Raw genomic sequence first — 12,082 nt, forward strand, 5'->3', positions numbered from 1 at the left:
TGTAGATAAAATTTCCATCACATTTAGAAAGAGAAATAAAATAGCTGAGACAGGACACCCTTGTCTATTAAACACCTTTTTTTGTTTATACATATAACATTTTCTAGATATCTTACAATAGTTTTTTTTTTATAAAGAAATATGGGTTTCTACATAGAATATGGATTTGTATGCAAAATTTTGATCCATTTAACAAAATTGTCGCCGAAATTAAATTTTCTCTTTGACGGAAGCAGAAACTCCCATGTAGCATGGTCGACCGATTTCTGAAAGTCGGGAAATAAGAGGGTTCCCAATTCATCGCTTCTATCCTAATAATCAAAAATATCCAAAATTTTGTCTTGGTCAGTTAACTTATCATTTCAAACTCAAATTGATCCCTGGGTCAAAGTTTCGTCGCCGAAGGGATCTGTGAGGTCCGGTGATTATCCCCCCTTTCTAATACACTGTCCTTCCAACATATTTTAATTTTAGCAGTAAAAACATGAATTGTGGGTACTTTTTTGTAGTCATAAGGCAAATTTTATTGCAAAATTTAAAATATGCCAGAAGGACAATACTGATGGATTGTAGTGGCATAGTGCCCGCTGAAAATATATGAAATATAAAAATTCTTTTTATTAGGTTTCTTGCTTTCTCCTTTTTTCCCCAGATGAGGCTATATATAAGAAAAGTGTAATGGATACTGAAAACTCGAGGTCTGTTAATCAAATGGGTTAGTGGTCCATGAACCTCTTATCTTAATACCGGTATTTTGTTATACTTTTGCAGTTGATTGATTTATGTACAGTTTCTTCTCCGGAGGAGTATAGTACTTTAAAAATCAAAGTAGATTTTAAAGACATCGTAAAAAATGGATATTTCAAGTTACATGTAAAAGATAGTAGATAATAGATATCAAATAGATAATTATATGTTAATGTACATAAACATTATGATATTCTTATCTATGGCCGATGTTAGAATTATTTTTTTTTCATATAATCAAAAACTAAATCAGAAATAATTGTACATTATAATTATTTTACAAAGTATATGTTTGTATCAATTATATTATTTTAAAATGTGATTATTTTAAACGAGAAAATGATTATTAATCTTAAGATATCATTTGGTATATTTGTATGTCTACTTTAAATAATTCTTGATACAATCACTAAATTTCTGGTGCTGGTGCTAAAAGAATAGTTGCTGCTGTCTGCCCACTATATAAAAAGGTACGTGTATATGTCTATCATGACAATATTTCATTATGGGCAATGTCAGTGCAATATGTAAGTCGGTTATTTTTTTTTGAAATACGAGAACGTGACATGGATACAATATATACCCTTTAAACGTGACGTCCGTGCTTTAAAACATTTAATTGAAATTGAGTTGGGTTCGGAAATCGTTGACATTAAATATAGTGATCGGGCTCGGCTCATGAGACCGACGTCAGTAGCGTAGATAGTGAGCGATGTACAAAACAGCAAGGCTATGTAGTAGTGGTTTGTCATGGAAAGAATTTGGTAAAAAATTAAACAGGTCGCAATGCCGATCTCGAATTCTGTGTCAAGTGAATCTGTTTAATCGCTCTTTGTCGACAGAGTCGGCCCAAAAAACTTTATCCTCGAAAAACAACGATCAACAACATTCGAACAACGAGAGAGAATTCGACAGCACTGGATATGCGGTGACCACAAAGCTTTGTTTTGCATTAGGAATAACAGGTATATTACTTTTTATCCAGTCAGTATCGTGTAGATTTGATGCAAGCTCTGGGTATCGCTTAGATGTAAACAGGTGTGTTTATCATTTAATGACCCCAGTTGACCTACTTTGTACTTACAGTAGGTGCATATCTCTGCCCCTTGTGTGCAAGTTATTTTTCTATCAAATATAAAAGATCTCAAAAAATCAAATATCGCCCACATGTGACATTGAAGATGCTAGATGCTACCTATTTATGTCAACATGCAATTTATTTATGTTCATATGCTACTTATTTATGTCAACATGCAACTTAGTTGACATGCAAGATAAATATATTGACATGCTACTTAGTTATGTTCACATGCCAGATTAATATGTTGCATTGCAACTTATGGTTGCATGTCAACATAACTAAGTTGCTTGTTGACATAAATACATGTATGTTTCATGTGAACAAGGGGCAGAGGTATGCCACCATAGTTTTGTTTGTAGAGAATACCCCTTGTTTTGTAATATATGCTTTAAAATTAATCATGAAATGAACCCTAGACTTAAGAATTGTTGATTTGCTTTAGGGAGTGTAATATGGCTGTTGAACAGAAAAAGAAATATTGTACATGCAGCCCAATCAGAATCCGCTGGAAGCCTAAAGAAAGGGCTCCCTACCTACTCTCTAGAGGAGGTCGCTAAACACAACAAGAAGGAAAATAGAATATGGGTAAGGTCTTGAAAGATAACAGAATGATAAACTATGAAGTATTTTGGAGACCCCCTATACAGAGATATCAATATCTTTTATAGGTTACATACAAAAATGGAGTATATGACATCACAGACTATGTGTCTAATCATCCAGGAGGGTCCAGAATTTTACTGGCTGCAGGTTCTTCTATTGAACCTTACTGGGAAATGTATGCAGCCCATAAGCAGGAAGAGATTTATGAGATGCTTGAGGAGTTAAGAATTGGCAACATTACTGAAAAATCAAAAGACGAGCAAAAGGATAGCAGTGATCCATATGCCAATGACCCAAAACGACATATTGCACTCAAGCCTAGCTCCAGTAAGCCATTCAATGCTGAACCTCCTCTCTCACTTCTCAGGCACAGCTACCTGACACCCAATGATTTGTTCTTTGTAAGAAACCACCTTCCTGTCCCAGTCATAGATCCAAAGAAATACCAGCTGACAGTTACCAAAGTTGGCTCTACGAAACAAGTAAACCTCAGTTTAGAAGACTTGAAGAGAAAATTCAACAAGAAGTCTGTAGTCTCCATAGTTCAATGTGCAGGCAATCGAAGGAGTGAAATGGTGACTATCAAACCGGTTAAAGGTCTCAACTGGGGAGCTGCTGCCATCAGTAATGCTAGCTGGGCAGGTGCTTGTTTGGATGATGTCTTGAAAAGGACAGGCATTGATATTGAAACAGTGGACGCTAAGCACATCATATTTGATGGTGCTGATGCTGATCCCACTGGACATAATTATGGGGCATCCATTCCTATTGAAATGGCTAGATTGTTGAAGAAAGACATTATCCTAGCTTATGAGATGAATGGTAAGGACATCCCACAAGATCATGGTTATCCTGTTAGGGTTATCATTCCTGGTGTTGTAGGAGCGCGGCAGGTAAGGCAATATGCTTCATTGTATTGATAATATTAATACTGTATTTATGTTATGTTCAAATCTTATGATTAAAGATTAAATTTTGTGTTTTTTTTTATTTTGGTGTATTTACATGTATTTTGCATATAACATGCTATGTTTTAGGTCAAATGGCTGAACAAAATTACCTTGAGCGATAAAGAGAGTACCTGCCATTGGCAGCAAAAAGATTACAAAGGATTTCATTCCTCGATTGATTGGCATAATGTAGATTTCACGTAAGTTATCTGCTAATCAAATTCACAAAGAGGCATGCATTTATTTCAATAGCAACAAAATTGTCTACAATCTAAGTCTTTGCATTTATTACAGCTCTGTCCCTCCTATTTATGAACTCCCTGTCCAGTCCGTTATCTGTGAGCCCGAAGCTGGCTCTGTTCTAGAGGATGACGAGGAGGTGACGGTCAAAGGTTACGCCTGGAGCGGAGGTGGGCGAGGCATCGTCAGAGTCGACCTGTCAGCCGATGGAGGGAAAACCTGGCACTCGGCAGAGTTATCTCCCACTGAACAACCCCTGTACAAGACCTATGCCTGGACGTTCTGGGAGGGAACGATTCCCCTCCCCAAGGATCACAAGGGTGAGGTTGAGATTGTCTGTAAGGCAGCAGACACCGCCTACAACGTACAGCCTGATAACGTGGAGGGGATCTGGAATTTGAGAGGTGTGCTGAGTAATGCTTGGCATAGGGTGCCTGTCAAAGTACCAAAGTCTTAGAGCAGCCTTAATCATTCCTTAACACAATATTATAAAAAGGTAACTATTGTAGAAAGTACCAAAGTCCATGAATATTTGTTATTACACCTCAGCCTAGTCAGGTTGTCATATTTACCAATACTTGTATATTGTGAAAATACCAATGTCTTAAAAAATCAATTTAATACATGTACATGTACCTCAATTGGGTTATTATTGTGTTGTTATTGCTGCATAATTTTAAAGTGAAGTGTGATGCAGTATATTGAAGAAGTGTATAAAAAGAATGGATCATGGGATTTTTTAGTGAAACAAATTTTTGTTTTTGTTGACTTGTTTGCTCATGGAGGATCTAACTGTAGGCTGTATTTTCCTTGTACTGTAATTGTTTTCAGAGAACAGAGATTTTCTGCGTCTTCTGTCCTTCAGTGACAATATAAATCACAGTTGTGTGACAGAGGCCATTAGTTGTCAGGTCTTACCTGACCGAACACCTCGCAGGTCACATCATTTGTTTCCTTTTCTCTAGACACCTTTTCAGAAAACTGAACTATTTTGTCTACAGTGTGTATTGTTGACAGATGAATGACGTAGCATTATACATGTACTTTGAAGTGTCTTGCAGATAAATTGGCTGTTTCAGTATTAAGTGTTGCCAAATTATTATGTCCTAAGGCAAAAAAAAATCATTTTCTGACTGTTTTTACAATGAATGTATAATTATTATTGTACATAAGAATATATATTCTTTTAGAAAGATTCTTTTTGATATAGATTCTGTTTAAATCAATGCACGAAGGAGCAATGGTTTATAGCTGTTTACTGCTCAAACAGCAATGATGTTAGGAAAATCATTAGAAAATGATGATTAAAAAGGATGTGTTGCTTTGTTTCCATGGATATGTTTGAAATCAAGTATTTTAATTTGACCAGTACACAACCGAAGCTGATTTGTACAAGTAAAAAGTAATCTTCAAAATGTCATGTCTTGCTAACAATGCTTATAATTTGAATTATGAGATGAAAAAGAAGGGGTATCGTTTATGTATGATTATTAGTAGAAATTTAGGAACATAATTATGATAAGATAGAATCTTCTGTATAGGCAGATGTGCCATATTCTTTGTTGTTGTATGAATGTTCTGCTGAAATTTATCGGGTGGCATTTTTTGGTGTTTTGAACATGGGTGAACAAAGAGTCATAAATGTCTTATCTTATATTTTCACACTTGAAAGTGTAATTGTTGTCGGTCTGGGTAATGTGCTGTCAGTGATTTTAGTCGAAAATAAAATATTCATGTATTTTCTTAATAAAGTATTTATGAAATATTTGGTTTACGTGAATTATTAGAACGGGACCATAGAGTCAGTAAGGAGTCGAAAGCTGTCAAAATCAGAGAGGGATTTATCTTCAATTTCCTGCGAATTGTGATTTTTTTAAATAAAAGAGTTCACGAAACGGCCAGGAGAGGAATTCGATATAATTAAAGACGGATAGTCAGGACCCCCTTACCTTGCTGAGAATTCAAACATACTGTTTCGCAGAGTAAAATTACCGAAAGTAGGATCCTCCCCGTCAAACAAAATTATCTATTTGATCCCCCCCCTCCCACCAGTGACCTACAACTCCTTCACAAATAAAAAATCTAGTTCCGCTTATGTCATATAAATAGTGCCTTTTTGGGAAGGTGACAGTTGAAATTGACACCCCGAGAAAACCATTGTCAACCGACGCGAAACGGAGGTTGACTATGGTTTTTGAGGGGTGTCAATTTCAACTGTTATCCTCCAAAACAGGCATTATTTATTTTATTATACTGAATGCCTTAATTTAAGAGAAATTTTTACTGCTTTTATATAGAAATGACGTGAATTGTACTTCGAACCGTACGCGCATTATTTACGCGCATGTAACAATTCGTTGTGTTACCCGTTGCCAAGTGTGTTGCTAACGCTGAGGGTAATAGAACGGATTATCAACTGCGTCTAAACCAATCAACTTTCAGTATTTAACATGGAAGTATAATAATCATGATTGTCTTCCACTGGAACCGTGATCAGCACAATAATAACTAATATGAAGAGGTCAAGGTCAACTAGAACCATTTTAACAAGAGTTCGGACTTTGGTTAGTAACTGTTGTGTCAAACAGCAATGTGACATAGGCCTGTCTATTTCATTGCTAACCACTCAGCCATGGATTTTTGAAATCAACAAGATTTGTCTGGCTTTTGAGCTAAAGACTACGCAATCGGTGCATATTTGGCTTGAAACCGCGTCATCTTTATCTTGTTTTGTCGCAAGAAATAGATAGCTAATTCCAACCGAAAGTCCAAGGTCTTGTTAAAATGGTTATAATATGTCACTTTGTTTTACTTATTTAAGTTAAAATTAGAAAGTACGCGACACCTACATAATGTGTTGAAATAAACGATAAAACTTTATCCCACAATTATATTTTAAAAGTGTCCAAAACCACCGAAAGGTCTGAATTAAAGTTTTGCATGGTTTTGACATTCGTTCTAGTCAACGCTTCGTCATCTTAGTACGCATAATTATGAACTTACAAGGGCCTTATCATGGTTGAATTTTTTGGGTAAGTACACAAAACGTAAGAAAGAAAACATTATAATGGAATTGAAAAACAATTGAATGTGGATCGATTGGAAATTCGCTTCATGTATTTTCAATAAAAACTGGCTATCATTTGACCGAAGACAGTCACACAAAGTTAACATGTGCACTGTTTATTAAATGGAAACAATGAGTGTTGACGTTCCTTAATCAACCGAATTCGGTTTTAAAGTAATGGAGAACCAAGCGCTGAACAGATATAAACAAATTGATAATGAATGTACTCCTTACTATAGTGTTTGTGTATAACCTGTATTTTACTAGTGAAGTCGGTGAGTATACATGGATTTGAGGTTATTTGATTAATTACATATTTCATATATTGTACTTCACAAATATGTCACTGCGTGTATATGCCTCAATTAAGGTTTACATTTGCCCCTCTCTCTCTGATTCCAGTAGGATCATGTACATTTCCTGCAGAGTGGGACGGACTTTGGTACGACAGCCGCAACACGGAAGTAACTCTGGATCAGGCGACTTCCGCTGTGCTGTCTGGTTGGTCAGTAACCGCTTACACCTCAACTGTGACGTCATGGACATGTGTGGAACAATCAGAAGATACTTATTTATTGAAGTAAGTTAGTTTCTCAATGCTAAGTACTCTATGAAAATTTGCCCTTTGAAAAAGTTGAATATCTTATACCAAAAAGCAGCTTACATTTGTAATTTTGGCATAAATCGACAGAAAAAGAGAATTGAAATTGGGTTGTCTTTCGTAACCAAGACAAGAGATTGAGTCATCTGTCGTAACTAAGACACATTTAACCTTAAATCTATGAAACATATATTTCAAACAGAAGCGACCAGGAGGTAGTTGTGTTTACTTCCTTACATCGGGCGTACCTGTGTTTGAAGGTAACCAAGGTTACTGACGTGTCCTACAGGTACACTATAATGGCAGGTAATTCAATCGGAACGTTGTCTAGAATCTTAGTCTTTAGGAACGCAATTTTATAAGATACAAAATTAGACAGTTGGTGACTTAGTACGTTATTGATTACGTTTCCTAGACGAGCAGGCCAATGCGGGTGGCGAGCGGGTATCTGTCATAAGCATCAAAAGGAACGCGACAATATCCGGGGACTGTAACATTGTCAGTCCACCTGGCGCCGAGGAGTTCCACGTCCTCGTGAAAGCAGGTACAGGGCTATTGAACCTACTTATTTGGAAGTAACTTCATAGTCTTCCATGCTATGAAAGAATGGCCGATGGCATTTTATTGCACAACCAATTAACACAAACGATTACAGTTGTTTTATACTTTTCTGCTTAATAGTCAGAAAATAAGATGACAAATGTTTGTCTTTTACAAGAACTTCCCGATATAACGCATTATTTCAATACAAATAACGCATTGTTTTGATACAAATAAGGCTTATTCAAATGACATTCCCAATTATAATGACACGTTTTCTGTATCATCGTAGATAACGTCTCCAGTACGAGTATCAGGCAGTATTTCCCTGAGCCGTTATTAGCTGTTCTGTATAACTCGGCATACGTGAAGACCGGTCAGACTTGCGAATCTGACGTCATACTAGATATGTGTTCTAACAGAACGACGATGAACCGGACGGAGTGTTCTACAAGCACCGGGCAAGTTTGTGAGTTGTAAAATTTCAACAAGTAGTAATAATAAAGTGTAAAAAAAAATGTTACTTGCAGAATGATATATCATGGTCTTATCTTCATTTGTTGACGATGGAATAAAAATACCGGTTCTCGGTGGTCATGTTTTGACACCAAATGCTTAGAAAATATATAATTAACGATGAATGTATCACACAGTACATGTATGTAGTACCATTTAAACTTTGTGTTGCAGTGGTTCACGAGCTCCATTGTATTACTTACGTTCAAGATGGCGACACATACTATGTATCTGTGCTGGACCCCCAAGTTTCAGGAAGTAGTCAACAGCGCATCAAATGTCTCGTAAGTTATGAATCCCGACTCCATTAGAGCCACCGAAAGACAGTCTTTGTATAAAAGTAGATAATTCTTTTGGATATAACATCTATGCATTTGAAACTATTTTATTTATTGTCATTAGTAAGTGTTGCGTTTAATGAAAAGAAAAAAGTGAAAAATTTATAGCAGTAATATAAAGACCGATCTCTATGAATGTGACAATGATTATCAAAGTTAACTACTAATTACGTTTTATTTTTAGGCGGCTGCAAAACTTAATAACCTGGTTTACATAAGTGACAATACCGGAAGTTGTGCAAAAGGTCAGGATCCTAGGGCCAAGCAATCACCTGGAAGTGAGGCTTTAGTGATGTTCGCCAACGGTATGCTCTTATAAAAAATGTTGGCAGAAAATAAAATCAGTTTCAGTGAAGATAATTTGAACGTTTAAAATTAATCTAATAAATGTTGTATTTCTTTTCAGTGCTCTGTCGTAAGTATGCTGGCAACTCGTTCTTGAATGTCAATCATAGATATAAGACATGAAATATGATAACCCCTTCCCTGAAAACCTTATTTTTTCTTGTTTTTCATCACAAAGCATTCGAGACAGTTGTAAGTTCAACAGAAGAAGGATCTATCGATATTGGTATGATAATTGGATGCGTTATTGCAGGAGTTGTATTCCTTGCAATATTGATAATATTAGTTCTTTGTTTGCGTAAGAAAACTAGGAAGAAAATCTTTAAATACTGTTGTAATAAATGGAAACGGAAGAAGAAACAAAAAGGTAAAGTTTTTTAAACTGAATCCACCAATGAAATTCATCATCATTTATGCACTGTAATGTATATTCATATTTAGCAATAGAAAGGCTTATTAATTTTAGAAACTAGTTCCCAGCAAAAGACTTTGTCATCGCATAAAGATACAAATGAATTCCAAAACAACAACAACAACAACAACGAAGAAAGATCCTGTATACTAGTATTGGACAACCTGAACGATGCAAAACACATTTCCTCAACTGAACCTAAAATCAAAGAAAACGTTGAAGGATCCCTTCTATCCGAATGTTCAAGCAAATCTAAACCAGAGAAGTCAACTCAATTTCGAAGCATCGAAAATAAAACCAAAACCTTCATAGTGGGCAATTTGAATGATTTAAGCCACGACTGTAAAGATAAAAACCAAGACAGAAAAAATGCAGACGAATCCTTTTCATTCAAAACTTTGGACGATTCAAAACGTGACATTCATGACGGAGGAAAAACAGAACTGATCGAGAAATCGAAGGCACCTTGCACCAATCAGAAGCATCTTTATCGGAAAATTTTGACTCTTCAGAAGAGAACTTCGAGTTTGGTAAACCCCCAGTTGATGAAAGAGGTGACGTTTGTTTTCGAAATGAGTTCGAATCTGTAGTGACAGTGAATGAATTCAATAAAGCAGAAAACAGATATACATGTACCAGTGTAGAAAGGTCAAACAGCCGAAATTTATCAGAACTTTGTCGCCAGACAACTGAGGAAGATATGGAAGAATTACGAAGAATAAACAGACAGGTTCATCTAGAAAAACAGTTATTTCAAGATTCTCGTATGTCTTTTATTCCGGACATGACGTCACGTGAGCGGGACTATTTCGAAAAAAGTGTGTTTGCCAAACAGAATGTTGAGGCGGAGATGTATTTGAATGCTACCGTCTCAACTGACCTAGCAGTAGATAATACGTCTAGTACCTTTTCAGAGACAGACAAGTTCGAAGATAAGACCGTTTTATCAGTTAATTTGTCGAATTCATCTGCTAGCTTAACAACAATGTCAGATGACCATGATAAACTTCATAACTCGAATTTACCACACAATACTGCGCATCTGAATGAAAAAGAGTACCTTAAATCGAATTCATCAATAAAATTGCACAATCGCCAAAATTCGATGAACCAGGAAGGAGTAGTAACGGAGGAATACGAGTTTTCGTTAACTGATGAGCAAAGATCGAGTCTCTCAACGGAAATGTTATCGAGAACATGTAACAGGGTGAATGCAACGAGGTCCTCACCCACAAATGTAACAGAAGAAATACTTCAAGGACCCATAACCTCTACCAGACACACGGCAAGAATAGCAAAGAGACCAAGGTCAGCTGCCAAAGTTTCTGCTTTCCCTATTCACGAATCGGTGTCAATAAATAAACCGGGCATTTTGAGTGGTTCTGTGGAACCCGTACTTACCCGTTCGATCACTAACATTTCAAGATTTAGAAATACCGTACGCAAACAAAAAATTCAAAATCATGACAATGAGCCAAAGGCGCCTAAAATGAAGTTCCGGTGGATATAGCTCTTCATAAATGTGACTTGATGACTCGTGATGGTTGTCATTAAGGTAACTAAGGAATTTAAAATCCCAACTCTGCTCTCTGCAGGTTTAGACGGTATTTTAATCACTTTGATTAAAAAAAATTATTTGATTTGTTCATTATTATTATTATTCATTGAAAAAAAATTTATGTGCGACTTTTTTCTTTCCTTGGTCCGTTCAGTCATTCTGAATATCAGATGTCCCGCGCGCTTGATTAGAAGCGATTTCAAAACGATTAATATATATAGTAAGGCAGTGTGGCGAACATTTAAAGGGACTTAATCTGGCAAAAATAATTAACTGCAGTATTTTCGCTAAGATTGGACATAATAATGATATGAATCATATCATATTGACTTTATTTTGAAATTCAACAGTTTAATTTTTTTCATGCATTTTGAATACGTGTTTTAGCACAAATCAAGAGTAAAACTGTCAAATTGAGTAATCGGTCGTTTCTATCAAACGGAAAAAACTGGAAATCATACCGTAATTAATTATTCTTATAGTCATATCTAGTTATACAACACTCTGTTTCGTAAGCATCAAATTAGGAATAGTTTGTAAATTGTAGTCGGAAAATGTACGTTACACAAAATTGTATATGGTTAGCATTTATCATTTGGTTTGAGTAGAATAGGCAAACCCTCACTGTCGTCAAAACTACTTGAGAAAATATCCCTCGGTCTCAAAATCATACAGGAAATATCCAAATAGCCTGGGTCCTCTCAGTGTGATAAAAAATACGTTATTAGAGACGTAGAAAATTATGCAAAGTTTTCAGTATTTAAAATTTATTTCAAATCATTTTCTTTATTCAATAAATCGTCGACTTGGAGACCAAAAAAATCTAGTAATAATTGAATTTACTAAAATGTTACTAATTATCTTAGAGTGATATTTGAAGGTGAAATCTTAAATGCATTAAGAAGTAATGATATTATTTCTCTAATAACTCCAGGGTATAGGTATCGGAATGCAACAGAAACTAACAATGTCTATTTTGTTTTCTATTGACATTTAAATGTACTCTCTGATTATTCGCCAGAATTATTTTCGGCATTATTTTTGCAATGACATTCACAGATGCCAGGTTGTTAAAAAAAACCCC

The 12,082-nt window shown here is 35.6% G+C and overlaps 1 protein-coding gene and 1 pseudogene across 1 annotated transcript; both read left to right on the top strand.

The window, feature by feature from the left end:
* Positions 1-1,408: 1,408 nt before the first annotated feature.
* LOC128155520 (sulfite oxidase-like) lies at positions 1,409-5,386 on the top strand. Its single transcript, XM_052817274.1, has 5 exons — positions 1,409-1,712; positions 2,271-2,413; positions 2,497-3,324; positions 3,469-3,581; positions 3,676-5,386. The coding sequence occupies exons 1-5, from the start codon at positions 1,460-1,462 to the stop codon at positions 4,076-4,078; spliced, it is 1,740 nt and encodes a 579-aa protein (XP_052673234.1). The 5' UTR covers positions 1,409-1,459; the 3' UTR covers positions 4,079-5,386.
* An 820-nt stretch (positions 5,387-6,206) lies between these two features.
* On the top strand, positions 6,207-11,085 carry LOC128155521 (uncharacterized; annotated as a pseudogene).
* Positions 11,086-12,082: the final 997 nt, after the last annotated feature.

This window comes from Crassostrea angulata, chromosome 7 (assembly GCF_025612915.1).
Source record: "Crassostrea angulata isolate pt1a10 chromosome 7, ASM2561291v2, whole genome shotgun sequence".
Classification (NCBI taxonomy): domain Eukaryota; kingdom Metazoa; phylum Mollusca; class Bivalvia; order Ostreida; family Ostreidae; genus Magallana; species Magallana angulata.